Here is a 26,151-nt window from a genome sequence, read left to right as displayed (position 1 = left end):
CTAGCTAATTCACCACTGTATTTTAGTACCATATTTACCACCACTGAGACCTATAGATGATTTCATGATTCGGCTTACGTGGTGATGTCAAGTCCAGTTTGGTTTCGCCCACCATGGCGTCCAATATGCGTGGGCTCACGCAGGTGGGGGATGCACTCTCGGTCAAACATTGGCTTAGAAAGCCCCTAGTTCATTGCCGACATCCGAAGTGCCCGAGTGCGCGAACTAGAGGAAAAGCGAATCAACAAGGAAATGGCTAACATTCGCAAGAAATTCAAGGGTGACACTCGCGCTTGCATAGGTTCCTTTCTTTAATCCAGCCTTCAGACGGCAATTTGGATGGATACCAAAAGAAGAAGTGCGTACAATTCACTCGTCGACGTCAATGCGTTCTAACAGGGCACTTAGATATGTAGCCAAGGTCATCTTTACCTACATTCTTGGCTATAAAGTCGACGTTGGCCATATGGAAGCTGTGAATCTGATTTCGAGCCCCAAGTATAGCGAGAAACAAATTGTGTGTCGTGCTCTCCTCTTCTCTCCACAAGATCTCATCTTTCTATAGGGCTACCTTGCGGTAACATTGTTAATGCACGAAAACTCCGATTTTCTGCGCTTGGTGGTCAACTCGATACGAAAGGACTTGGACTCCAACAATGAGGTCGACAACTGCCTCGCTTTACACGCCATCGCCAACGTAGGCGGAAGTGAAATGGCCGAGGCTCTGGCAGAAGACGTTCATCGTCTACTGATCTCACCGTGAGGATGTTGGCGAAATAAATTACTGTCGCTGACGCATTGCAGCACGTCTCAGAGTTTTGTGAAGAAGAAAGCCGCCTTGACGTTGCTTCGACTGTACCGCAAACATCCTGATGTGATTCCGGCGGCTGAATGGGCATTGCGTATCATTTCTATCATGGATGATGAGGACTTGGTAGACGATCTCTCCTCCTCAATTAGTGCAACTGAATCTTTCTTAGGGAGTCGTTGTGTGTGTTACAAGTTTAGTCATGGCTTTGGCTCAGGACCATCTCACGCCATATGCGGTGTGCTATACCAAGGCCGTTGATCGCTTGCGCAAGGTCCGCCAACATATTTATCTATTCACACCCACTGACAATTTTCTAGCTCGTAGTTGAGCACGAATATGCAGCCACCTATGCATATTATAAAGTGCCTTCTCCGTGGCTACAGGTTAAGCTGTTACGACTTCTTCAATATTACCCACCGCCGGGTGAGTGGTCATCATCGCCATGAAACTTTGAGTCCAACTGAAGCTTAAGAGGACCCAAGTATCCAAGAGGCTCTTCACGAGGTGCTGACCACTATCATGAACAACAGCTCCGAACCTTCTCGCAACGTTCAACACAACAATGCCCAACATGCCGTGTTATTCGAAGCTATCAGTCTCGCCATTCATATTGACACCAATTCACCTCTGGTCGGCACAGCGGCTGTTCTTCTCGCTCGTTTCATCTCGTCAAAGGAAACCAATGTTCGATACCTTGGCCTTGACACGATGGCTCATCTGGCGGCACGAGCCGACTCGCTAGCCCCAATTAAAAAGCAGCAGAACATCATCATTTTGTCCTTGAGAGATAAGGACATTTCGGTTCGACGACGGGCACTCGACCTACTGTACAGCATGTGCGACGTGGATAACTCTGAGCTCATTGTTGGGGAACTGTTGAGGTATTTGGCGGTCGCTGATTACGCGTTACGAGAGGAAATGGTCCTCAAAATTGCAATCTTGACCGAGAAATACGCTACGTCCTATAAATGGTACATCGACACCATCCTTCAGCTAATCAGCTCTGCTGGGGACCATGTTGGAGACGAAGTTTGGTATCGGGTCGTTCAAATCGTTACCAACACAGAAGACCTCCAGGAGTATGCCGCCAGGGTTGTTTTCGAGCACCTGAAACAGCCCTCCAATCACGAGAGCTTGGTCAAAGTTGGCGGTGAGTTGCTCCAAACTTGCAGTTCACAATAGCATTGAACATCTTTCCAGGCTATATACTGGGCGAATATGGACATCTCATTGCCAATGAACCCGGATATAGTCCCATCGACCAATTTCGTGTTCTTCATAACAAGTCTCAATACTGTGTGGCCGCGACGCGGTCATTACTCCTTTCCACTTACATCAAATGGGTCAACGTCTTCCCCGAAATCAAACCTCAATTAGTGACCATATTTGAGCGCTATCGCCACGTTTTAGATGCCGAGCTCCAGCAAAGGGCCTGCGAGTTCTATGCTCTTGCCCAACGACCAGAAGATGACGAATTGTTGCAAAATGTGTGCGAGGAGATGCCGCCTTTCCCTCCTCGAGTCAGTGCTCTGTTGGGTCGCCTCAATCAAAAACAGGGTGATACGAATGACAAGCGCACTTGGGTCCATGGAGGGAAAGAGATGAACCTCGACAGGGAGGCCGCGAAGAAGAAAACGTTGACTGACAACAATTCTTCATCGGCATCTGAAGCACAAGACATAATGAGTTCCTTGACAGGGCTCCAAATAACTCCAAGCCAACCCGAGCCCTCAGAAGATGTCATGCCTCGAGTCGCAGTCGGGCCAAACATCGATCGTTGGTTCGATAAGCTGACTTGGAATGCTGAGGGCGTCCTTTATGAGGATGTCCAGATCCAAATCGGTGTCAAATCACGATACCAAGGCCACATTGGCCAGCTTGCCGTCTACCTCGGCAATAAGATACCCTCTCCATTGACTTCCTTCACTGCGTCCATTCACGTCAGTGATCCAGAAGCATTATCTGTTACGTTCACGAAAATACCGCCAAGCACCATCGCACCACGAACACAAATGCAGCAACTCTTACAAGTCGAATGCAAGAAGATGTTCACCACGCCACCAGTTCTCAGTTTGTCTTTCCTAGCTGGCTCCCATCAAACCCTCTCCATCCGCCTTCCCATCGTCATAACCAAGTTCTTCGAGCATGTCAAACTTGGGGCCAACGACTTTTTTGAAAGATGGAAAATCATTGGGGGACCCCCACGCGAGGCCCAACAAGTATTCCCCATCGAACTGGACACTGTTGGACAACTTGACCTTCCCAAATACCGACAAGTGCTTACTGGCCATCGGCTCAATGTGCTCGAAGAAATCGACCCAAATCCTAATAACAATGTCGCCGCTGGTATACTGAACATGGCTGTCGAAGGCAAGGTTGGGTGTCTTTTACGCCTAGAACCTAATCGAGAAGCCAAGGTTTGTCCTCTTCTGATGTTGAGACGGCCCACAGCTCATCTTGTTGCAGCTTTGTCGCGTGACTGTCAGAAGTACATCAGAGGAGGTTGCTAAAGAGGTGCTCAAGCTTGTCACAAAACCTTTACAAGTTAGTCCATCATAGCCCGATGTTGTATTAGATAGCTGCTAGGTATTACAGATACGTGTACAACAGAACATTTGTCATCAGTTAGTAAGAACAACAATGAGGGTATTGAATAGAATATTATCGACGCCACATTCGCAAAAGACCGCGTTTCTTCTTGTCGTCGGAGTCCGGGGGTATCTAAGACGCCAGCAGCTGACGCAGGGTTAGCCTTTGCGTAAGGAATAGAGTCTGTAGAAGGTGATTTGAGATGGTTGCGCCGTAGTCGACTCTCGTCCCAGTTTGAGGGAGGATGTGATGGGCTCGATGGGTCAGCCAATTGTCGACGTGAGGCATAAGTGGGGTCTGAGGGTGATGGCGCAGTCGAGGGTCTCCCAGTTGATTTACGAGACCGTCTCGGTGCGGACGTAACAGGCGAGCCAGACATAGAAAGCGATGGCGAGTGCTCAGCTCGCCTCCGCTCTGAAGATATGCGTGTGGCAAGTTGGCTTACGCGCTGAAGAGCAGCTTCCTCCACTTCAAAGCAACGCGAACAAAACTCGTTCAGCGGCCTGTCCGAGGGATCGTTGGGTTTGGCGCGAGCATGATAGTCACGTGAGTTCCGGATCACGGCAGACGTAATGATCGCCAACTGTTTCGGGATGTCCGGAATCAGAGGCATTGGAATCGATTCTCGGCTGAGAGCAGGCATGCGTGCTGTGCGATGGCGGAGTGCATTTACCACTGCAAGGCGTTCATGCCGCTCAGATGGATCTTCCGAGCTCCACCCATATGTTTCGCTTGATGAGATCAGTTATTGCCAAAGTAACGGGTGAAAATCCACTAACCTCTCTGCTATCCGACTGGGACTCGAGACCACGAGAATATAGTCGATCATCCCGGCACGGCTGTCGTTGAGAAAATCTTTGACGCCCCTCATGTGCTCTTCTTTTTGGACCGTCTGTATGTGATGTTCGTCGATAAATAAAGGGTGCTCAGATTGAGACTTACCGCGTTGAGATTGGCGAGACTTTGGATCACCTTTGCGATGAGAGTCAGGCTGCGTTGAACTGGGACACTCGGCATGCCTAGTACACTGGGGTCAGAAGAGCCTTATGAAAATAAAGCGAACTGACCGGGACACAATCCAAACAGGTGGGGGTGCAGAATAGCAGGCACAATAAACCGTAGGAAGCAGAAAGCTGAGACGCTTTGCCATGGTAGTTCCCGGCTATCCTGATTGTTTGTTTCTTTGATCCTATATCGTTTCTCGACGAGTTTTCGAATGGTCTCAAACAAATGGCGCATTTCACTACCAATAAATGAGCATCAAGAAACACCTGTCGAAACTTGACTCACGTTGGACATTCTGTTCTGACCGAGTAGATCTGATTCCAAAACTCTTGTGACCAATGAATCAGTAGATCCAAGCTGCGCTCGATGTCCTTGGGGCCCTTTCCACTCCGAACGGGATCGACCTCGATAGCGACTTTTTCGGCACAAAGTCGCCGCAGGACTTGACCAATACTAGCTTCTAGGAACGGTTTGCCATACCAATTCATGCAAGCCTCCATGACTTTGGTGAAGATAGTGTTGCCCCGGAATATAGTTTGATGGGCTGATACGCGTTCACGGTCAAGGCTCATGCAGAAGGAACAGACGACTTACACGACGGCGTCCCTTCAACTTCTCGGGCGGCGATCTCCTGCACTTGTGCAATAAGATTGCCCTTTGCCACTGCGATCGAGATAAGTTGGTGAGAAATGGTCTTGAGCTTGAATTTTGATTCAAAGTCGGTCATCCACTCGAGGAAATTGCGTGTGTTGAATGTCTAAGAGAACGTTAGTGAGATAAAAGCGCAGTATCGAAAAGGTATACTGACCTGGAGTAGCTTGGAATACGCGTCAAGAGGTAGAATGATTTCTCTGCGAAGACATAAGACAGGACTCAACCCAAACATTGCACTCACTCGTCAACCCTGATCTTCAAACGAATATCGCCCACTTGGAGGTCACTGACGGTAGGTCCTTGGTGAAGAACAGGGAACCATCCTTCAACAGACTCTCCTCGTCGGAAGTTGGCTAGTGTAACCCTCACTGACCCGAGTAAAGTCGGTTTGAACAGTTTCTTTTCCTTCCAGACAAGGACCTCCAGAGTATCGAACGGAGGCAAGTCTGTGAACGTGAAGTTTTCATGCCAGTCTGGGGAGCCGATGCCTTTCTTGAGGGTTGTACGGCCACATAGCATGCTGTTAAAATGGATTTCACACGAGACGTCCATTAAATCGACTGCTTCTCCCTCCACGGCATTCTCGGGGTTGCCACTGATGATAGCAGCATTGGTACTAGTGCCTAGGTCCATAAGACGCGTGTTACCGAGATTTCTTGCTTGGATAACGGTTAGTTCGACTTGTCTCCACATGCGGTAGGAACCGCCGTCTTGTGGAAAGAGAAGACGACCATAAATCTCGGGTACAGCATAAGACCGGAGAAGACCAAGCCAGGTGCTGCAAGTTTCCGAATTCGCGAATTGCAGGTAGACAGGCTCGCCAGCGTGATTCGTATTCGACATCCAGCGCTGAGACCTGAAGCAGATGAGGACAGCGAAGAGATCTCGGTGAAAGCAACGTACCCGATGGAATATATGCCCAAGCAGTCTTTGCGGAAGAACAGAGAAGGGTCGGCAAGACGAATGTCTGTGTGATTCAAGAGATGGATGTAGAGTGTCTGATAGAGTATCGTTTCCTGAAAGACGTCAACACTGTTGAATAGATGGCTTCATTCACCCACGTCGACGTAAATGTTCAGCAGACATCGGCTGCCTTCTTCGCTAAGCTTGCAAGTTGCTGACCGCCACTGTCCTGCCCCAGAAGCTCCACGCGCCAGGGTAAGCCAGCTCGTCTTTTCTGGAGGACCTGTTGGGCTGAAAAAGAGGAAAGTTGGTGTTGCTTACCCTTGAGCCTCTTGTCGTCGGATCCCAAATTCTGCCTGACGGAATCCCGTTTATCAGTTTTGCGTTTTGTTGGAATGGGCGGCTAACTCGACGTAAGCAAACAACCATCTTCAATGGTAAGATAACCTTGCGGAGAGCTATCCCAGCTGCGGTGGACACGTAGATTTCCGCCGAAACCAGGTGCTCGCTCATGGTGGTGGTTGCAAGCAAAGATTGTGGCACAGTTCTAATATCCGCATTTGACAATAATGTCTGATGGTCGACATCACCACAACTTCAATGCTCAAAGCCAACAGTCAAATTAACCAGCCGCTACATTAGCCGTTTGCTCTACGTGTGCTCTATTTTTCTACTCGCTTTTGACTCTGAATGATGTGTCAACACAAACCAAGAAACAAGAAAAGAATCGAACAGACGTTTTCCCATTGGCGTGTCCGTTGGCAACACCGTTCGTATGCGACTTTGCAGGTTTCTTCTTGTAGGTTTGCAAGTAGAAGTTGATGAAGAGGCCGAGGTACGATGTCAAGAGGCCACATCCGAACAACGCAGCCGTTTCCGAACCCTCGCAGTTGGCGATGGAAGGCAGAGTGCCTTGGTAGTAAGTAGCCGCGTAATGGTTGTATGCTGATCCATTCTCTTTAGTTCGATATGCCGTTCAAAGGTGGAACAACTAACTCCCAAAGTAGACAACGAAAAGGTCGATTACAAACTGGATTATTTGCATCGTAGTGAGGTACTTTTTCCACTGCCAATATCGTCAGTCAGCCGTAAAGCATCCTCCATGTGCAACATACCCAGATTTTGGCACCCCCCGCGGTTGCATAGTAGTAGTAATCTGTGAAGAGGAGGTCGGAGGTAGAGCGCGTTGCAGGTGACGAGACTGACACATTATAACATGGACACCTAGATTCAAGGTGATGACGGTCCAAGACTAAAGGCTCATTAAACGAGTTCGCAGAGGGGGGGACATGTCGTACGATGCTAGTTTTGCCGACAAGTTGTGAATAGCACAAAAGCGCGGTCGCAGAGTGGTGGAACACGTGTAAGAAAGCTGCAGTACGATTTAGACATCGAAAGAAAGGATGATATCGCGTACCGAGTGGCTTTTTCTTGAATGCAAGAAAAACGGTATCTATCAGTTCAAGGTATTTGAAGTAATAATTGATGATGTAGTAGAACTCCATTCGCTGTGCATTGTTTAGAATGAAGAAGGAGGGGGATATAAAGTTGCTGGACGCACTGGGGTCCATGAATTCGCGTGACACATGGCATTGAAAAGTCCGTCGCGCCACATGATGGGCACAATTTCCTCAAGCATAAGGGCGAGCAGGAGAAGACTACCCGAGCTGAGGACAACATTGTGTATTTGGAAGAGTGTGTTGAGCCTCTGTGGTGGGTGGTTTTTCATGGCAGCCTGGATGCCAAAGATGGTGACGAGGTAACCCAGAAGGGTACCAACGACGATGGGAGTTGTCGACAACGGCGTCTCATTGGGAATGAACGAATAAAGATGAGGAGGTAGGCGGTATGGGATGACAGCGAGCAGAGTATCGGCGAGCATGGTGGCGAAACCAGAAAGGTCTGATCAAACCCCAAGTGTTTTTTATCCGTGGACAAGGATCAGCAGCATGTGACATGTGAAAAAGGGCACGGGTCACACCATGTCACACCCGAGTTTTCAAGTATCAGCGTACTTGAGGTGAATGAGAGCAAGATGAAGCCGTGAAAGAGTTCCGCAGTCATCCGCAGTCGAATGCTATATGTACATGTAAAATTTTCTGCTACGTGAGCACGATAAATGGCTTTTTTGATCCTTCAACAAGTCGCACTCCTTCCCCAGCCAGAGGCATTTGTTTCAGCAACTCTAGTGCTTCGGAGAAGTCGGAGGAGCCCCAACATAGTATGGCTCGGGATGAGGAATGAGGAATCAATGAGTATGAGGCCGAAATCTATCACTAGTAAGTAAACATCATGGCACTTGCTTGAAGCTTACACAAGAAGCATTCAGTGCTTGACAAAGGTCATGGATGAAGACCAGGAAGGTCTGTTTTAGTTGGTTAAGGTCTTGTAAATCGATGCCTGAGTTAGGTCAGTACAACGATTAAAAACTAGCAGGGTGTTAGTCTGACAAGAGGTCGACCAAGTCGGTACGGCGCAATATAGACGAAGGTGTGAGTTATTTTGTGAGCGCAGAACATATTCTCGGAAAGAGTCGACGGCATCCCGTGGACTTCCGAGCTAGAGAGTTGTTAGAAATGTTGGGCTATAGGAGGGAGTAGTTGGGGTGTGCCTCGAGAACGGACACCTGGGCTGGGAAGGTCATGGTGGTCTGAATCGACTGGCAATGGGGATGAACGAGTCTGGCCTCGTTCTTTTTATATGCAGTATTCTAGTCGAGAGCATGAGGCCTTGCTCAGTTGGATCCGGCATGTACGTCAGAAATGATTTGTTGATCCCATGTCGTCGCGAATCTGATGATTGAGCGCGTCACTCTGTCTCTCTCCTCTACAACGACGACGTTCTCAGCTGGTTCTCACTTTCCACGACGATGTGGTGGCTTGATCCTGGAAAGGAGGTCCTACATGTCCTCTTCAATCGGATCCTTGCTCCATATGTCGAGAATTTAGATATGAACCAGGTCAACTATGGAATTGGCCAAGGTGCGTCATATGTCTGCTGAGTATTCCTATCTTGTAATTCATCTTCTGCAGGCAAGCTGACACTCCGTAATCTTCGGCTCAAGAAAGGCGCGCTTGACAAGTTCAGATTACCAGTCGACGTTCAAGAAGGTAAGAAGCATAGTAGTTCATCGTCTGACATTGGTTTTTCATTCCGGCTGGAGGTTATCTCGGAAAGTTCACACTATCACTTCACTGGATGAATCTGGGCAACCAGCCCGTCGAGATCATGGTCGAAGACGTTTACCTTCTTGTCGTGCCGTCTCCACAATCAAACATCGACGTGCAAGAGGGAGAAAGTCGCGCGCAAGCTATCAAAATGGAGCGCCTAGAAAACGCCGAACTACTCCATATGCGTGGTCAAGCTGAATCAACTGACGATTCGCCTCAATCTCAGGGTCTAATCCAGTCACTCATCGCTAAAATTATCAACAATGTTCAAATCACGGTCAAGAACATTCATATCCGATACGAGGACAAATTTAGCGTCCCCAAGGCACGTAAGCATTCGCGCTTTACCTGAGTACTAACTCCGTCTAGCATCCTTTCGCTGCCGGCATTACACTTGCTGGCTTTACAGCCGTGTCGGTCAATGGGAGGTGGCAACCAGCTTTCATAGAGAGTACTGCTGGTGCAATTCACAAAGTAGGTATCCAGAACACTGTAAAAGCATGGCACTCACCTGACTCAGCTAGCCAAACTTGAATCGTTGGCCGTCTATTTCGACACCGATTCACCCAGTCTCGCCGGTCTCCCGCCTGCGGAAGCAATCAAGAAGTTTTCTGCGCTCGTCCGTTAAGCTTGTCGTTTGTTTTGATCAAGCCACTCAGAAGTGAACCAGATTTCGACCAGTTCCGAAGATAAAAACCATCAATTTATCCTCACACCTGTTTCGGGAGAAGGCAGAGTGCGTTGATCAGGAGCGTCCTACCTCTCTTGACCTGTAAACAGATCATGATGAACCACAAGTACGACAAGAACACTCCTCAATTCGACGTCCAGCTGCTTTTCCAAGAAATTGGTGTTTCTCTGGATGATAAACAGTACCGCGACATCATCTCTCTCGTCGACATGTACCATGTCTATATGCGAAAACACCAAGTTAATGTTCATGGTCTGTCCAAAACCTGATCTGATACCTGTTCTAGTATCGCAAGTTTTACCCCAACGACACACAACTCGTCGAAAACCCTGCGCGGGCACGACTATTCTATGCCGGGACTGCTATACTCGAAGGCGTGCGAGAGCGACGCCGCAAATGGACCTGGACGTATTTTGCCGAGCGTCGCGATGATAGAACCAAGTATGTTGACTTATTTCAACAGAAATCTCTCAACAACTTGGCGGGAACCGTAAGAATAGTCCCCGAAATATACGTGCTCTGACCCTCGTAGGATGTGCAAACTTTCGAAGCACTAGAGAATAAACTGTCCTACGAGGATATTCGATTTTACAGATCGATTGCACGGTCACGGCTGCGCAAGGACATGGCCCTTCGAAAGCGGCTAGAGGATAGTCGAAACAAAGCACAACCGGCGAAGCAAGGATGGGGTACATGGTTGTGGGGCTCATCCACCTCGGAAAGTCAAGAAGACCCCGCCTTTGGAGGACCTATGACGGAAGAGCAACGAAAGCAGCTCTATGATGTCCTTGACTATGACGAGAAGTCGGCACTAGCAGATGCACTTTCTGCCCCGCGCGACTCGATGAAAGCACGCATTGTTGCGAAATTGAACAAAGGCTCATTTGCACTCAAGAGTCTTTCAAAAGACAAATCAGCAACAGACATCATATCCATCGTATTCGATGTTTTCCAGGCCAATGTCATCCAACGACCGGACAACCTGGAAGCATCGGTTTCCCTTGGAGGCTTCGGCGTCTTCGATGGGACTACAGCGAATACGCTTTACCCCCAGATTGTAGAAGTCAAGGATCCAAGTGGCCGAATTCAAGGCGACTATGGAATCCAGATTGAGGGCGTTGAACGGAACATGCAAGACCCCTTCCTATTCGTCAAATTCGAACACAATCCGCTAGATGGGCGTGCGGATAATGCGCTGATCGTTCGAATGCGACACATGTCCATCATCTACCACAAAGGCTATGTTGAAGCGATCTACAAGTTTTTTTGCCCCTGCAAGTCAGCTGGAGTCTGTAGAGGCCCTATTGGTACGTGACTTGCTTAGAAATCCGATTTGTGCCTTATCTAGCGATAGAGTGCGGCAAGTGAGACCCTCGAAGGATTGAGGAAGGAGACTCGCGCGGGACTCGAATATGCATTACAAACTCACAAGACCATCGATATTCAAATGGACCTCAAGGCTCCAGTCATCATTGTGCCGGAGAAGTATGTGCGCATCGACGAAAGCAAAGACGCGCTAACCTGCTCGCAGCATCACTACGCATCAATGCAAACATCTTATCATCGACGCTGGCCACATTGCAATTGAGAGCAATCTGGCTGACCCACAAGCAATCCGCGATATTCACTTGAAGCGCAACAAGCAGTACAGCGATGAGGACTATAAACATCTAGAGAGCCTCTGCTATGATAGGTTCTCACTTCGACTTGAAGCAGCACAGGTATAGTAGACGATATTTTTTTTCACTTTGCTTACATAATTGTAGTTCGTGCTAGGCAACGACCTCAAGTCTTGTCAAGATGCCCTCACATCCGACGCGAAAGACACACTGCATTTGTTGGAACGAATCAACATTGATCTTGAAATCCAAAACTCGATTGTTCCCAACGCCTTTAACCTCGCTCGTTTCAAGGTTGCAGGCCACCTCCCTTCTCTCCGAGTCAACCTGTCCGATACCAAATACAAAACTCTCATGCGTTTAATCGACGTTTGTATCCCAAAATTCGGCAACGATACTTCACCGACTCCTCCACCATTACCTAAAACTGTGTCCAGCGCATTCCAGCTTCCTTCCGTGTTCGGTCCTACCAGCGGCGAGTATCATGTTGAAGAAGATGAAGAAACGGAGGACAAAGAGGAGGAAGATGATGATGCTTTCTTTGAAGCAACAGATGGTTCTCCACAAGTAGGCATTGCATCACCCTCAAAGCCATTACTAACTGGTTGTACAGCGACCCGAAATTCATCAACATATCTTCGAACTCAATTTCCGCGTTGACAACCTGCAAGCTTCACTTTCGAAGTCTACTCATGATGGCATTGAGAAACCATTGGGAGAAGTTGAGCTTAAACGGTTTGCTCTAATGTTTGCCTTGGCAAAGTTCGATATGAAGGTGGATGTAAACCTTCAGTATGTTGCTTTTCTGCTTTATTTCGAATACTGACGAGTCAAGGGCCTTGGCCATGAATGTGGTCCAGCCAGGGGCTCAACCTATTAAATTCGTCTCGTCTCCCGAGTCTGACCTTCTCGAGGACAAAGATCTTCTTAGCCTCACTTATCGGCGCGTACAGAAAGAATCTCCAGAGTTCCTCACAGTGTACGAGGGAATTGATCAAAGCGTCGACATCCAGCTTTCTACGTTCGTATTCCGCGCTGCACCAGAACCGGTCGTCGCATTATACGATTTCATTATGACCACCTTCGTGCCCAAACCAGCACCCCAAGAGCATATCCAAGCTACACCAGAAACAGAAGTCGTCCTGCAGGCTGCTCCCGGAAAAATACGCGTGCTTGTCAAACTGGCAAGTGTTCAAGGTAAATCACATGATCGCGTTCCTGTCTATCATTGATTGATTGCCAGTCACCTTGATCCATGGAACGATTAGCCTGGCAACTTTGTCGCTTTCCACAGCGGATGTTGCGGTTCTTGTTCTTCCAAAGACTTTGCAAGTCACGGGAAGACTAGGGAGTCTGGCGTTGAGTAATGACTCATCTGCTCATCCCGTGCAAGACGAATTCAGTCAGATTGTCTCGATTGAAGGCCAAAACTTCGCCAATTTCCGATATCAGACGTTCGATCCAGAGGACGATAGTTATGTTGGTATCAACTCTTCCGTGTACCTTGCTGCAGCGTCAGTCAAGCTTCATTACCTGGAATCCCCCCTCCACGAGATCTTTCTGTTCATGCAACGGCTTGCCAAGCTAAAAGGGCTATATGACGCGGCGACACAAGTCGCTGTCCAAAGGGCCTCCGAAATTGAACGCATGCAGTTTGAAGTCTCCGTCAAATCGCCCATCATAGTCTTTCCGTCCGACCCCGCGAGTTCGCGGGACACTCTGGTGTTGAGACTAGGCGAAATCACCGCCAAAAACGCATATGAAGACGTGGTCAACCGAGTCACCGCAGGCCTTACCGGCATTCAGCTCGTCTCTAATCTCCATCTTGTCAGAGATGATGAGTTCGCAACCCTGAAGATTGTGGATGATATCGACGTCAAGGCGACCGTTGTTCAAACAAGTGGTATAAACAGGCAAGATAATCGTGACTTGCCCGATGTACAGGTGAGCTTCAGCAAAAGCAAACTTGAGTACAGCTAATGACACCTAGATTTCCGTCAATATTTCAGATGTTCGCTTGCACCTTACTCAAGTCCAGTATATTTTGCTCATTGGACTCTTGAAATCCGTTCCGAGAGTATTTGCCACTGGGGCGGACGCTCCGCCTTCGGTACAACCGCCCCCCTCGACGAAACCTACATCCCTAGCAACACAGGTACAAGTCGACTTGCAGCCAGAATTAAAACTCATCGACTCTACCACTGGATCACGGCCCTGGACTTCGTTGGATTTATTGGTCTCGGTCGATACTGTGAAGCTGCATCTATATGACGCTTTCGCGTTACAAGCAGCTGATCTCAAACAACACGGCATTGCTCGCTTCGCCCTGAACAACAATACTTTGCGGTTTAAAATGCTCTCAAATGGGTCTGGGGAAGCTCAAGTTGTACTCAAGTCTTTCACAGTTGGCAATACTAGACCTGGCTCGTCGAAATTCCGCGAGATCATTCCTGCCGCCCAACACGATCGAAACCAATTTATGGTGTTGTATACGATGTCTGGCGGAGTGAATCCAACCGCTTTGGCAGTCCTCACCGTCGACTCGCCACAGGTCATCTTTGCTGTGGATCCCCTTGTTGCTCTTATGCGTTTCTTTACCAGCGCATTTATGCCCGGCGTATCTGCAGAGGACGAAGGGACGACGCCAGCACCTCAAGCCCAGGCCAACGCTGTCGAGTCTCAAAGCTCACTTGACTTCCGAGTAGATCTTCATGATCTCTCGGTCAGCATATTGGAGAATGATGCCGATGTTGAGTCTCCGGCCATGAAGTTGACGATCAGTCAAGTTCTTCTATCACAACAGGCAGGTGAACCATTCTAAAGTTGTGTTGAGAACTTACACCATAAAGGGTATCCTTGCATTGACTGTCAACCGCCTTGGAATGTCTCTGGTTCGCATGGGAAAGCCGGATGAGAGCGTGAGGTTCTTGGACGACTTCGACATGACCTTCTCTCTCGATAACCGTTCAGCGTCCGATCAACAGATGACAAGCATTGAGGTTTCAGCTAAGCCTATCGTGTTTCGTGCATCATATCGCGATATCAACATGATTATGACAATTGTCAACAAAGCTATTGAGCTTTCCAACGAATCACAAGATAGACCAACTGCTTTGGTCAATGCTTCCGCTCAATCAGTGCGCCCCTCTCAAACTCGCGCTGCGACATACAAGCAACCGGTCGGGAAGGCCCGCGTGCTCATGTCGAAAGAAATGGTACTTATTTCTCGCTTGTCTTCATCGATGAGACTGAAAGATGGGCAGCTAAAAGGTTCATTCGACGGCTTCCGTTTGATCCTCATTGGAGATATGCACGAACAACCTATGCTGCATTTGAAAATCAAACCTTTCATCATCGGTGCAAAAGATTGGTCAGGCGAGGTATGGATCCCAGTTTCCCAGTCGAACCATGGTGGTTAATCAGGATATGCAGCTTCAAGCCACGACTACGATGGCGAGCCAGATCAGCTATTGGAATCTGACCAATTCCCACTGGGAGCCCCGTGAGTAAAATGGACGATATTCTTTGAAATGGCTTATACGTCTCAGTCATCGACCCATGGACCTTCACTACGTCGGTAACTCGCATCCGATGCCCCACTTGCAACCAATTCTAACTATTCTAATTCAGATAACCAGGAGTCCGTCAAACGCAATGAGTCTGACACTTTCCTCCCGCGAAAGACTTGATCTCAACCTTACAACCACGTTTGCTGAGCTAGCTGTCACTACCTTCAATATGTGGTCCAAACAAGGCGATTTTGTCCTGCAGAAAGCACGAGGAAGTTATGCGCCATACCGCATCAATAACAGCACCGGCTCACCCATCTTTGTATGGGCTGATACGGATGGCAATGCCAGTGCCAAAGATGTTCCAGCTGTCAAAATTCCACACAGCGAAATAGTGGATTGGCGATTTGACGATTGGAAAACAATGCGAGAGGTTGTACTGTCTGTGTGTGCGAGTTCTGCTCTTACTGAGTCCATCGTAGCACTTGTCTTCAGCACAGCATAACATCGGCCTACAGATCGACGGCAAGCCTTGGGATCAGCTTCGTAGCATTCCTGTGGACAGGGAGGGAGAGTATATCTACACGCTGCGGTCGCGGACGGAACGGCATTCTCATCGCCTGCTTGTTGAAGTGAAGGTGATCGACACGGTCAAAGTTGTCACGTTCAGGTCGACCTACAAAGTGGAGAACCTGACTCTTTACCCGATCGAGTTAACATTGGTGGATGACAATGGCCCTGTCCAAGGCGTACAGAAAATCGCTCCCGGCGATCATTACTCTCTCCCTGTTGGTGACGCTGTTACTATGAACAAGATTCGGATCCAGCCAGATCGTAGGTTACTCAAAAGTCTTTGATCTCATCGTTAATGCTTGGACAGAGGGCTTTGGTTACAAGTGGTGTTCGGCAATTCATTGGGAAGATTTGATGGCTAAACGCAATCTTACCATCAAATGTGCTCACACAGATGCCCGAGAAGCCGCCTTTAGGTTCCAAGCATGGGTACAAACGGACACAGACGCGTCTTCTGCACGGTAGGTAAAGTCACGTGACTCTCTTTTCTTTCTGATTGCCTCTAGTAAATACCCGAAAATGACCTTGAAACTACGGGCGCCAATTGAGCTTGAAAATTTGCTCCCTTACAATCTCGAATATCGAATTTATGACAAGGATACTGATCAGAATTGGAGAAGTTATCTTCGTCAAGGCGGCGTGATGCCCGTTCACTCTGTTGAACTCTCCCATCTTGTTTTGCTGAATATCGAGATCCAAGACACTGTGTTCAAGCCTAGTGACTTTGCCATCGTCAACACCAATCAGCATTCCGATTTCGATATCGAAAAGCGATTGTCTTTGCGGGACGCGAATGACCGCAAGTTAGATCTGAGACTTAACTATGTGTATGCACTCTTAACCTTCCAGACCTTAACTCACCTTGATCAGACGATATCCAGAATCTGGAGGGGCATTCAAGGTCCAAATTTACAGTCCCTATGTCGTCATCAACAAGATGGGTTTGCCATATGCGGTCCGATCGCGTTCCGGTCGGACCGGGTCTCCTCAAGATGTTGCGGGAGAGACTCGTCCAGGTTATTCACGCTCATAAAAATCTTCACTCCAAATCTCACTTGCTGTTGTAGATGTTTTGGTCACAACGGCACCCTTCCGTGCGCTCTAATTTCTTCTTCGTTCATATTTATTCTAATCTCGATCCTTTTTGTTTTTAGTTCTGTCCCATCCAAGCGACAAAGGACATGAATATGTCTTCCGAGTTGCTGACTCAGTTTGGTCGAGAGTCTTTAGCTTCGAAGCCCCTTCAGCGGAAACACAACTAGTAGCTGCTTCTCAGAAGCAAAAGACCGACGAGGTTCACGTCGGGATCTCTTGGACAGAAGGTCTGGGGAAGTATAAACTTAGCAAAGTCATTACTTTGGCCCCTCGCTTCATCATCAAGAACAACCTTTCTGAAGCTATATCATTCCGCGAGCATGGCGTAGCTCCTCGAGATCGCTCCGCGGTAAAACCCGGTCAACGTTGTCCTCTTCATTTCCTGCGCGCCGATCAAGAGCACTTGTTGACAATCGCCTATTCTGGCCTCAACACGCAATGGTAAATGCTCATCTGATGTGTCATTGCACTGCTAACCTTGCATAGGTCACCTCCCATAAGAATTGAAGACATTGGGACCGTTCATTTTCGATTACGCTCGCCCAGTCGCGAAGACAATCCCATTGAGCTTATCCGAGCGGACATCAAAATTGACGGTTCAACAATTCTAGTGAATTTCTCAGCAGCAGGGGACGCTTGGCCTTTTACGATTGAAAATGACAGCGATTATGTGGCCTTTGTGTCCCAGAAGGTGCATTTATTGGAACAACATGGGAAGACGGACCAACTGCTTTTTAGGATCCTTACGCTGACGCCGCTGAGTCATCACCCCGGCCTCAGACGAGCAACACATCTGGTCGACCGTCCGTTGTGTACACAGTAGATCCCCGGTCGACTCTTCCATACGCGTGGGATTTTCCAGCAGCCGACGAAAAGAAGATTCAACTTTCAATCAATGGCTTCCGCCGGATCGTGGACGTCATGGAAATAGGAGATCTTGTGCCTTTTAAGTTCAATGTGCGATGTCGCCCAAAATCATGCTGGCTGACTAACCTGGATTCTAGGACGGCCAACGAAATAGAGTTGTATCTCTCGATGTCCGCGCGGAGGGTCAACGACAAGTTCTGCGTATAAGCAACTACGTTGCCGAACTTAGCGTCTATAAACCTAAGAGGAACAACACTCTGACGCTCTCAAGACAGGACACTATGTCAACAGAAGGCTTCGATGCAATTGCTGATGAGTCTCTGCCAACTCTTGCTTTCACCATTGATTTCGCTGGGATCGGTATATCCCTTGTCAACAAGAGAATCGAAGTCATCTATGTGTCCATGAATGCTCTCAAATTCGAGTATACGAGTAGCGCTGTCGCCCATGCAGTCAGTCTATCTTGTGGCACGCTTCAAATTGACAACCAACTCCACGACGCATTATATCCCGTCATTCTCCAACCCACACCTATTCCAAAGCGGTCAAACGGCAGCACAGCCGCGCTCCCGACCGTGCAAGCCTCAATAATCTGGCTCAAAGACCAGGCTCATGGAGTTTTGTTCATCAAATACTGCTCCATCTTGCTGCAAGCTCTGACAATCGAGGCCGACGAAGATTTGCTGTTTTCAATCTATGATCTAACCAAAATCAAAGGAGCTTCTTGGGAAGAAGGCGTGCCAGAGTATGCCCTCAAACATTTCGCTCTCAAGATCGTCCACTGACCAACTTTTTAGTGTACTTATTCCTGCCGAAGAAGAAATGCGCGAGACAATAGCCGCCGAGTCCACACCTGGAGCCGACCTTTACTTCGAAGTTCTCGAGCTTCAACCAATCAAGTTGTCACTATCATTCATGCGCACTGAACGAGTGAGCGCAGAGGAAAAGTAGGTTTTTTCTGAGTACTTGCCGCAAGTTTGAAGCTGGGAAACAGGCTCAGTATCCGGAATCCATTGGCGGTCGTGATCAACGCGATCACGATGGCCGTGGGTAACATCAATGATGCGCCGCTGGAAATGAACGCACTGGCCATCAAAGACATGCGCCTGACGATGCCTGAGCTGCAAACTCGTATCACGATGCACTATCGGCAAGACCTCATTCGCCAACTCTATCGAATCCTCGGTTCAGCCGATTTCATTGGCAATCCAGTTGGTTTGTTCACCAACGTGAGCTCTGGAGTGTTGGATGTCTTCTACGAGCCATTCAATGGTGTCGTACATGGCAACAACAAGGAACTTGGGATCGGGATAGCCAAGGGTGCTGCGAGCTTTGTCAAGAAGACCGTGTTCGGCCTCAGCGACAGCATGACCAAATTCACCAGCAGTGTGGGCAAAGGCATGATACTGAGGTTACCTTTCTTCAAACCATCAACTTAACCTTAACAGGTCTATCTGCGGCCACCTTCGACTCGGAGTATCAAACGCGTCGCAGGTTAACTCAACGACGAAATAAACCGCGCCATGCCATGTACGGAGCACCAGTTGGTGCTATTTGTTCCACTAACTCGGTGCTAGATATGGTGTCACGGCTGGCGGGGAAGCATTTGCAAGCAGCGTGGCCAGTGCGATGGAAGGTGTCCTGGTGAGTACAAGTTGAAGCCTTTCTAGATCTGTGCTTGATATTGTTTCTCCAGATGAAGCCTATCGAAGGCGCTGAATCAGAAGGCGCTGTTGGGTTCTTCAAGGGCGTTGGCAAAGGCCTCGTTGGGTAAGACCTCTTGCTTGATGCAGCTGTCATCGCTCTGACAATCGTTCAAGTGCTGTTACCAAGCCGGTTGTCGGTGTTTTTGATCTGGCTTCCAATGTCTCTGAAGGTATCTGAGAAATGAATTATCCTCCTCGTATTGAAAACATCTGTAGGCATTCGAAACACTACCACTGTGTTTGATGGTCCTGCACGGGATCGTGTTCGACTAGTACGTAATCGTTAGCGGTTGGTGGATTTTGCTCATTTCTTTTCTGATAGCCAAGGCACATATCCTCAGACGGCGTACTTCGAGTAAGACTTCATTCTACCCAACGAATACAACTCAACTCGAGCAGCCATACGATGCGCGAGCCGCCACAGGCCAGTATTGGCTTCGCGATCTCGACAATGGAACCTTCCGCCAAGAAGTGTACGTTGCACACATCAGTGAGTGTCTTACCTCCCCCGCCTGTTCTTCTTCTAATGGCATGCCAAACAAGACACTCCTGGCGGCGACAACGTTGTCCTGCTGACAACAAGTCGCGTGCTCTCATTCTGGTCACGGAAGCTGCGCCTCGACTGGGAGCTGCCGTTTTCGCAGGTGCAGGGTGTGAGCGTGGAAGACACTGGGATACGCTTTGCGCACAAATCGGGCCGAGAAAGCGACAAATTTGTGTTCATCCAAGACAAGTCGTCAAGTAGCTGGTTCTTTGCCCAGGTTGCGAATGTTGTCAAAACTTACAACTCGAGGAGACGGCAAGATATTTAAAAAAGTGGACTATAGCGGATTGTAACCTGTAACACGATTGTATTTGCTTGAATTGAATTGTAGCCCTGGAACTTGACCTTATTTGTCTGAAAAAAAGGTTGAATTCTCGAATTGGAGCAATAATTTTCCGAATACAATCAGATCAGTAGCGTAATAATGATTTCCAAATGCAAATGAATGGCAAAAGTGGGAAGAAAATATTGACGAGATAAGTGTAAAAATGAACGGACGAGATGATGAACGAAATGAGGATATCGCTATTAATTCTCTACGCGCTGGAACCCAGCACTGGTCGGTGTCGTCTCCTGGCCCCCAACGACAGTCGCAGTGCTCACGACCCGGTCACGGGACGGGTAAACGCCAAACTCCTCCGAAGGCAAGGGGCTTGTGCGCTGGTGTTGATGATCCTCGTCTTCCTGGCTGCTCTGGCTGTACGCGCTCTGGAAATCCGAGTCATCGTCTGTTGTCAACTGGGACGGTGTCCGGCTGGCGCTCCGCCCACGTGACTTGGGTTGGATTTCCGGCACAGGTGAAAGTGTGCTCGAGTTCAATGCCGCCGATGGTGCGTGCTCTAGAGTGTTGTTGTCAGCAGCAGCTGCAGACTGTTGGTCCTCCGACTCTGCTGGCTTGATTAGGATTGTCCGCGGGTATTGTTGGGAATCGTCATGAATGGTTTTGGTGGAGGAGGCGGTGCTGCTGCGAGTTCTGCCCTTTGTGACCGTACGATTGGCTGAACGCGCTGGTCTACCATGCCGAGCTCGACTAGAAGTGGTCTCAGAGGTATCTCCCTCGCTCTCCCGGCCAGCCGAGGGACGCTTGCGATGAGTGCGACGGTCATTGGCCAGAGCGGTTTCCAACTTTGATTCACGTAAGCTCAGGAAAATACTTATTCCACGAGGAATTTCATACCTTCTGTTGGATCTCAAGCACCTTCTGGGCAATCCGGTCGCTCTTCATGCTGATATTTTCGTCCACCGCAATCATGCCGTCCTGCTGCAAATCGGCCTCGGTAGCGGAGAAACGCTTGTTGCGCGGCGAAGCAGGCGTTTCCTCCTCCTCCGGAATCGTCTCCGTCTGTTTGTTGTTGACAGGGGCTGATGCCTCATATTCTTCAGCGAGAGTCGACTCAGTTCCGAACGAGCGAAGCGGGCGCTTCGTTTCGCTCTCGCGACGTGAGCGTGATGTGGCACGGCTGCTGGGCAATGAGCTTGCGCGGGAACTTGGGCGAGAGCTGGAGTAGTCAGACTCAATATCTACCGCCATTGAGGCCAATGCCCGCTCGATTTGAGCCTCGACCTGCAACTGTTGTCAGTTATTAACGGAGTCACTGGGCAGACACATACTTCGGCAACCATCTCAACTCGCTCCTGTTCCATTCTATCCATTGTCTCCCGCATACGGTCAAGTTCAGACATGGCCTCTCGGTGAGCTGCCTCCGTGTCCTTCAGTTCTGTGCAGAGGAAAGAAAGCTTTCAGCTCCAAGTACAAATAAATCAGGACCACATACGAGTTTGAAGACGCGTTTTTTCTGCAGACGTCAAAGTAACAATACCGGACAACCGCTTGGTTTCCCGTTGCTCCTTGTTGATCTTGGAGCGAAGTTGGGTGGCCTCCGCACTCAATTTTTCAGCGTATTGCTCAAAGGTGACAAACTTCTGTGTCCAAAGCTCGCTCTCGGTCATGAGGTAGTTGAGTCTCCGAGACAGACGGCCAATCTTGGTCTCCAAATCATCACGAGCGTCAACAAAGGCAGTTGCGCGCTTCCGGATAGAGAGCTGAATATGTTGTTCGGCAGCTGTGAGTTCAGCTGGTCGCTTGGGAGTACCAAACGAGCTGATGCGTTTGAGGAACGATGGCTTCTTCGCTTTCGACTGCAAAACCATATCGAACGCCTGGATGACGCGGGTCGAATTCCACCACTCGGGAGGCTGAATTTGCTCTGCCACCGCCGCAGAGGAAGCACCTCGCTTCGCTTGGATCTTGCATACAGGGCGGAAACGGCCCGCCGGGAAAGCCTCTTTGAATTCACTGATTACGCGATAAGATAAGATTGACAGCACGTCACATTGTGACTCGCCTTGGGATGGAGTGATCCGGGTGGTAATGCGAGTCGAAAGCAGCCAGCAGCTTCTGTCGGTACTTTTCGCGCTGTTGCTTGACTGAAACAGCGCCGGCGGGCGGAGAAGGGCAGCTCCTAAAGAAAAACATGGGTAAATTTAGCCAACCAAGTCAATAAGACGCCATACAAGTAGTTGATGTCCCTGTTAATATCAGAACAAGTAGACAGAAGAGAAAGAAAAACTCACAGATCGACCACACAAACTTCAGGGGCAGGTCTCACGCTGTAACGGGCTTCGGTGGCCAAGCCCATAATCCAAGGCCCGGGGTCCTCAACATAGATTTTCGCATCTCGAGAGTGAACAGCAGGGAGTGCGATGCCATTCCAGCCTCGGAGTTCAACGAGATACTTGGTAGTTGCCACCGCAATGCCCAGCATGGCTGGATGACGAGAGACAAAGATAACCCTGCCTGTTGGCGCCAGAGCAATCTAGTTGCATGTTTGAGCACGATGATTCCCTGTAGTAGGCCCGATAAGCGACGTACCTCGCAAATGGTAAGGATATTGTCGATGCTCAGACATTTGAACAAGGGCCACATCGTAAAATTGATGTCAACCAGACCACGGCCAAAGTCGAGACCTCCTGGGAAGCGTGCAATCACTTCGAGACTTGCTTCGCCTTCAGTTTGAGGACTAGCGTCCAACTTAATCAGGTCTCCAGGTCGTGGCGCGGGGTGAGCGAGGATCTTTGAAATTTGACTGGAAAAAAAATTGGATAAACAGACGAAATTGTGTGGGTTGATTTACTGACAGTGTGTGTGATTGAACATCCTTGCTGAAGCGGGCCCACGACAGAGTCAGGTAATCGCGCATTAGGTCATAGACCGGGTGTTTCGAGACGAGTGCTGGGAGCGCGTGTTAGAATGGATAAGAGATAGAGGGAGGGGGGAGAAACGCACTGAGCGCATAAGGAAGCCAAAAGACTGTGTCTCCAGGGAGGAAAAGGGTGCTTTCTCCGGGGCCATGGCCAGCTGTGCTTGCAACTTCATACTCGCTTTCACTAGCGCCACCGGCGTCAGTTTCTCCGTCAGTGTCAACATCGGTCCAGGGACCTCGGGTGCCTCTCCGGACACGTCGGCGAGCGACAAGCGAGGGGTCTTCGCCAGCCACATCAGCGCGCAGAGTTTTCAGTCTCGACGCTACGGCCGATTGGGCCGACTCTTTTCGGGAACGGCCGGCTTCTAAAGTTCGGCGAATGGCAGTACTGCGCTCAGCGTCAGCATGAGACCAGACGGTCAGGCACACGCCGTGATATGTGACCGTGTTGTTATTCGAGTCGGGCTGGCTTCGAGAGGCAGCTGGTGTGTTGTGACCAAGCAAACTGGGAGGGCCAAGATAGGCAGCAGACGGGCGCGGGAAAGGATCGTCGGTATACGGATAAGCGTAAGATGGAGCAGCTGAACTGCGATTGTCAGAAGACAGAACAGAGGCACGAAGGAGGTCGCCAGAGGGAGTGGGGGCCAAAGGAGTGTTGGGGGCGGGAAGCGTGAATTGGAAGGTGTGGATGGTAGACGGTGGTTGGAGAGTGGAGGCAATAACCTCAACCTCACGAGTGAACGAGAGCTTGATATGGCAGTCAGTCAGAGATGATGATAACGCGGACAAAACAAAATTACCTTGAGGGCTTTGGATAGCATTTTACCGACTTCGGCCTTGGACAGTGCGCCAGCACCTTTTGAGGTCTCCTCCTTGCCACGCCGTTTCTTCTTGATGCCCCCGCCAGCGCCAGGACTGACGGTGGAGCCTAATACCTCTGGCCGCCAAAATCTGTTTACTGCCGAGTCGGAGTGGGAAAGGCCAAGGACAGCGTCAGGGTCGGCCAGAGTCCAAGTGTGGGGGCTCTTGGGGAGGCCAGAGACGACATAGAGGGAAGTAAGGGGGGAAGTGGGGTTGAAAGGAGGGGCTGGCGCTGCAGGCCTGGCAGAACGAGTGGAGACAAGCGAGGTGCGAGAAGAGGCAGGAATGGGTTCCATGGACGCCTAATTCGAGTTAGTAAGGAACCGGCCTAGTAGTAAAAGGCAACCATACACGGTGAGCGACCCCTAATATACGAGACGCCTTGTCGCGCGGAATAGGAGGGTTGCCTGGGATAGCGTCGATGGTGACAAAGTCTAGTTCCTCCGCAAGAGAAGGGCGGCCCTACACTTGTCGTGAGCGGGAATGACTAGAAAGACAAACAAGGTTTTTTTGAATCCAAAAATACGTACCTTGATTGTGTCAGTGGATGGCCTTTCAGGAAGCGGAGCTTCCATTCGGGCCCTTGTCTTGCTCCTCGACTCCAGCGACGCGCTTGAATACCGAGACCTCAGCGCCTGCATCCTGCCAACACACAACAAACCGCGCGAAAAATTTGTCCCTCGCGAAGCGTCGCGTATTTATGGGTTCGCGTACGTTATCTCCTTTGGGCTCTGCCATCACGGCAAACAACATCTTCCCAACATAATTTCCGTCTACCCTGCGAGCCCAGCTCCAACGGTAAACTACAACCGCTCTACAATTCCAACCTGAGGAGCTTCGACAACTTGAACGGTGGACGTTATCTGTCATAGCGCCACCGACCAATAATTATATTTCACACTTTACAGGTACCACATCAGGAGTTACCACAAAGTACATTGTGCTTCAGTACACGACCAAGCCCAGGGAGATTGACCTAAAAGGACAATGGATGAGTTTCGCTGACAGCAGCGAAGAAGACTGACGCTAGGACAATCCAGACATTCACTAGGGCAGTCCCACGTCCAGCGTTAGTTTTTACGATTGTTCCGTTGTTCGCGTTGGCCGCGGCTGCAATGCCAGTGTTGGCGGACTTGGCAGAGGAAACCACCGACGTGATCATCTTGGCAAGTGACGTTGTTGGCGCAACGGGTTTGGTGCTCGTCGTAGGCCGAACTACAATTGGTGTCGAAGACGTGGTAGGCTGCGTGGCGGCCATAACAACATCCACACCTGAGCAAAAAGAGTAAAGTGTGATTAAAGACGCGCCAAGGGAGGACACTTACAGTAGTAGTAATTCTGCACATGGTTTCAGCGTTGAGTTTCAAGTAAAAGATATCAAGTTCAACCTACCTGGTCAAATTCGGGAGTCGCCCAAAACAGCTGAACCACACACTGTCCCGGGCGCTGACACTTGTCGCCAATGGTCGCCGCATCCGGGAGTGCGTACTGAAGATTTGTCTGGTCGGCAGGAGTTTGACCCGATGTGGGGCAAAAGTCGTCGAAAGTCTTCAAGAATGAGCCAATATACGCGCCAGATCCTCCAACAGTAGTGTCAATGAGAGAAACATTGGCTGGCCCTCCGTGGGGCACTGTACAGTCGACGTCCATTTGCATCCGTTGCAGGGCTAGAGACAATTTTTAAGGCGATATGTCAAGCAAGAAACGAAAAACCCTACGCTTGACTGTTAAAACATGGCTGCTTGGTTGATCTGCGAACAACTGTAGCAGTTATTAATATTAGCGAGGAAAGCAAATCGCAATGGCCATACCATTCCACGACATAGAGTGAGTTCGCAGCCTTGTTGAGGTACCGGTTCCTAAGCCGCCCATCACTCACTGGTAACGTCGTCAAACCAGAAAAGCACCCACCTGTTCTTCAATATGCCCATCAGGCCCGTTCTTAACAGCGTTAAACGATGTAACCCCGCAGGCCTTCTGGAAAGCGGGCCCAGGCTGTTATAACGGTGAGAAAGACTCCAACGCAGATATGCCTCACGCACGGTACGAATTGCCGGGGAAGTAATCAAAGCATGACCCCAGACCGCCGGCAGTTTTACGAGGGCCAAAAGAGGGACAAGAGTGACAAGGCAGAACATGCTTGCGGAGGACGGAGAGACTAGCTCGACAACGACACCAGGTCAGAGAAAAGAGGGAATGAGGCAAGCTCCAAAGACACCGAAGAGCCTTCCAGTTATTGATAGCTCGTTGCCGTGTATCAAATGATCTGTTTCCAACCCGTGAACGGATGAATGAGCATTTCTGTCTAGCAAGCATAGCTCAGAACCAAGAAGAGAGAGAGAGAGAACAAA

The 26,151-nt window shown here is 49.4% G+C and overlaps 6 protein-coding genes across 6 annotated transcripts; 2 read left to right on the top strand and 4 right to left on the bottom strand.

Moving 5' to 3' along the window:
• Positions 1-104: 104 nt before the first annotated feature.
• On the top strand, positions 105-3,370 carry MIND_00485400 (uncharacterized protein; the record flags this gene model as incomplete). The annotated part of the gene is made up of 11 exons (XM_037361655.1): positions 105-143; positions 190-280; positions 328-358; positions 409-517; positions 566-759; positions 805-934; positions 981-1,082; positions 1,129-1,234; positions 1,284-1,961; positions 2,012-3,228; positions 3,278-3,370. Exons 1-11 carry the CDS (start codon positions 114-116, stop codon positions 3,368-3,370), a joined length of 2,781 nt encoding a protein of 926 aa, XP_037221947.1. The 5' UTR covers positions 105-113.
• MIND_00485300 (Elongation of fatty acids protein) lies at positions 3,357-6,475 on the bottom strand (the record flags this gene model as incomplete). Its single annotated transcript, XM_037361654.1, has 12 exons — positions 3,357-4,131; positions 4,180-4,292; positions 4,343-4,419; positions 4,468-4,643; positions 4,691-4,949; positions 5,000-5,162; positions 5,214-5,256; positions 5,301-5,915; positions 5,963-6,075; positions 6,121-6,236; positions 6,284-6,365; positions 6,410-6,475. The coding sequence occupies 12 exons, from the start codon at positions 6,473-6,475 to the stop codon at positions 3,357-3,359; spliced, it is 2,598 nt and encodes an 865-aa protein (XP_037221946.1).
• A 157-nt stretch (positions 6,476-6,632) lies between these two features.
• MIND_00485200 (Elongation of fatty acids protein) lies at positions 6,633-7,844 on the bottom strand (the record flags this gene model as incomplete). The annotated part of the gene is made up of 8 exons (XM_037361653.1): positions 6,633-6,648; positions 6,700-6,907; positions 6,959-7,028; positions 7,078-7,118; positions 7,169-7,214; positions 7,261-7,334; positions 7,380-7,470; positions 7,524-7,844. 8 exons carry the CDS (start codon positions 7,842-7,844, stop codon positions 6,633-6,635), a joined length of 867 nt encoding a protein of 288 aa, XP_037221945.1.
• Positions 7,845-8,831: 987 nt separating this feature from the next.
• Positions 8,832-20,004, top strand: MIND_00485000 (uncharacterized protein; the record flags this gene model as incomplete). The annotated part of the gene is made up of 41 exons (XM_037361652.1): positions 8,832-8,943; positions 8,995-9,072; positions 9,126-9,457; positions 9,502-9,606; positions 9,653-9,751; positions 9,803-9,868; positions 9,913-10,062; positions 10,110-10,313; positions 10,356-11,041; positions 11,085-11,130; positions 11,178-11,308; positions 11,355-11,544; positions 11,590-12,009; positions 12,056-12,234; positions 12,278-12,639; positions 12,686-13,386; positions 13,433-14,245; positions 14,292-14,657; positions 14,706-14,822; positions 14,875-14,944; positions 14,991-15,019; positions 15,073-15,384; positions 15,434-15,785; positions 15,832-15,985; positions 16,031-16,351; positions 16,395-16,540; positions 16,592-16,618; positions 16,679-17,060; positions 17,106-17,310; positions 17,358-17,576; positions 17,624-18,231; positions 18,284-18,433; positions 18,481-18,884; positions 18,935-19,016; positions 19,064-19,130; positions 19,183-19,256; positions 19,307-19,362; positions 19,409-19,464; positions 19,515-19,547; positions 19,592-19,682; positions 19,736-20,004. 41 exons carry the CDS (start codon positions 8,832-8,834, stop codon positions 20,002-20,004), a joined length of 9,264 nt encoding a protein of 3,087 aa, XP_037221944.1.
• Positions 20,005-20,264: 260 nt separating this feature from the next.
• Positions 20,265-24,459, bottom strand: MIND_00484900 (DENN domain-containing protein; the record flags this gene model as incomplete). The annotated part of the gene is made up of 13 exons (XM_037361651.1): positions 24,331-24,459; positions 24,152-24,262; positions 23,740-24,102; positions 23,023-23,686; positions 22,875-22,968; positions 22,609-22,822; positions 22,311-22,552; positions 22,251-22,265; positions 22,070-22,198; positions 21,512-22,032; positions 21,348-21,454; positions 20,914-21,300; positions 20,265-20,861 (listed from the first exon to the last, which is right to left on the bottom strand). Exons 1-13 carry the CDS (start codon positions 24,439-24,441, stop codon positions 20,265-20,267), a joined length of 3,555 nt encoding a protein of 1,184 aa, XP_037221943.1. The 5' UTR covers positions 24,442-24,459.
• Positions 24,460-24,745: 286 nt separating this feature from the next.
• Positions 24,746-25,938, bottom strand: MIND_00484800 (Chitin binding protein; the record flags this gene model as incomplete). Its single annotated transcript, XM_037361650.1, has 8 exons — positions 24,746-24,776; positions 24,826-25,072; positions 25,126-25,138; positions 25,193-25,467; positions 25,519-25,561; positions 25,612-25,659; positions 25,712-25,795; positions 25,843-25,938. The coding sequence occupies 8 exons, from the start codon at positions 25,936-25,938 to the stop codon at positions 24,746-24,748; spliced, it is 837 nt and encodes a 278-aa protein (XP_037221942.1).
• Positions 25,939-26,151: the final 213 nt, after the last annotated feature.

The sequence above is a fragment of the Mycena indigotica genome (assembly GCF_014461135.1).
Source record: "Mycena indigotica strain 171206Taipei chromosome Unknown Mind.scaff0004, whole genome shotgun sequence".
Taxonomy (NCBI): Eukaryota; Fungi; Basidiomycota; class Agaricomycetes; order Agaricales; family Mycenaceae; genus Mycena; species Mycena indigotica.
The sequence above is the reverse complement of the archived record's forward strand: the minus strand, read 5'-3'. Positions and strand labels throughout refer to the sequence as shown.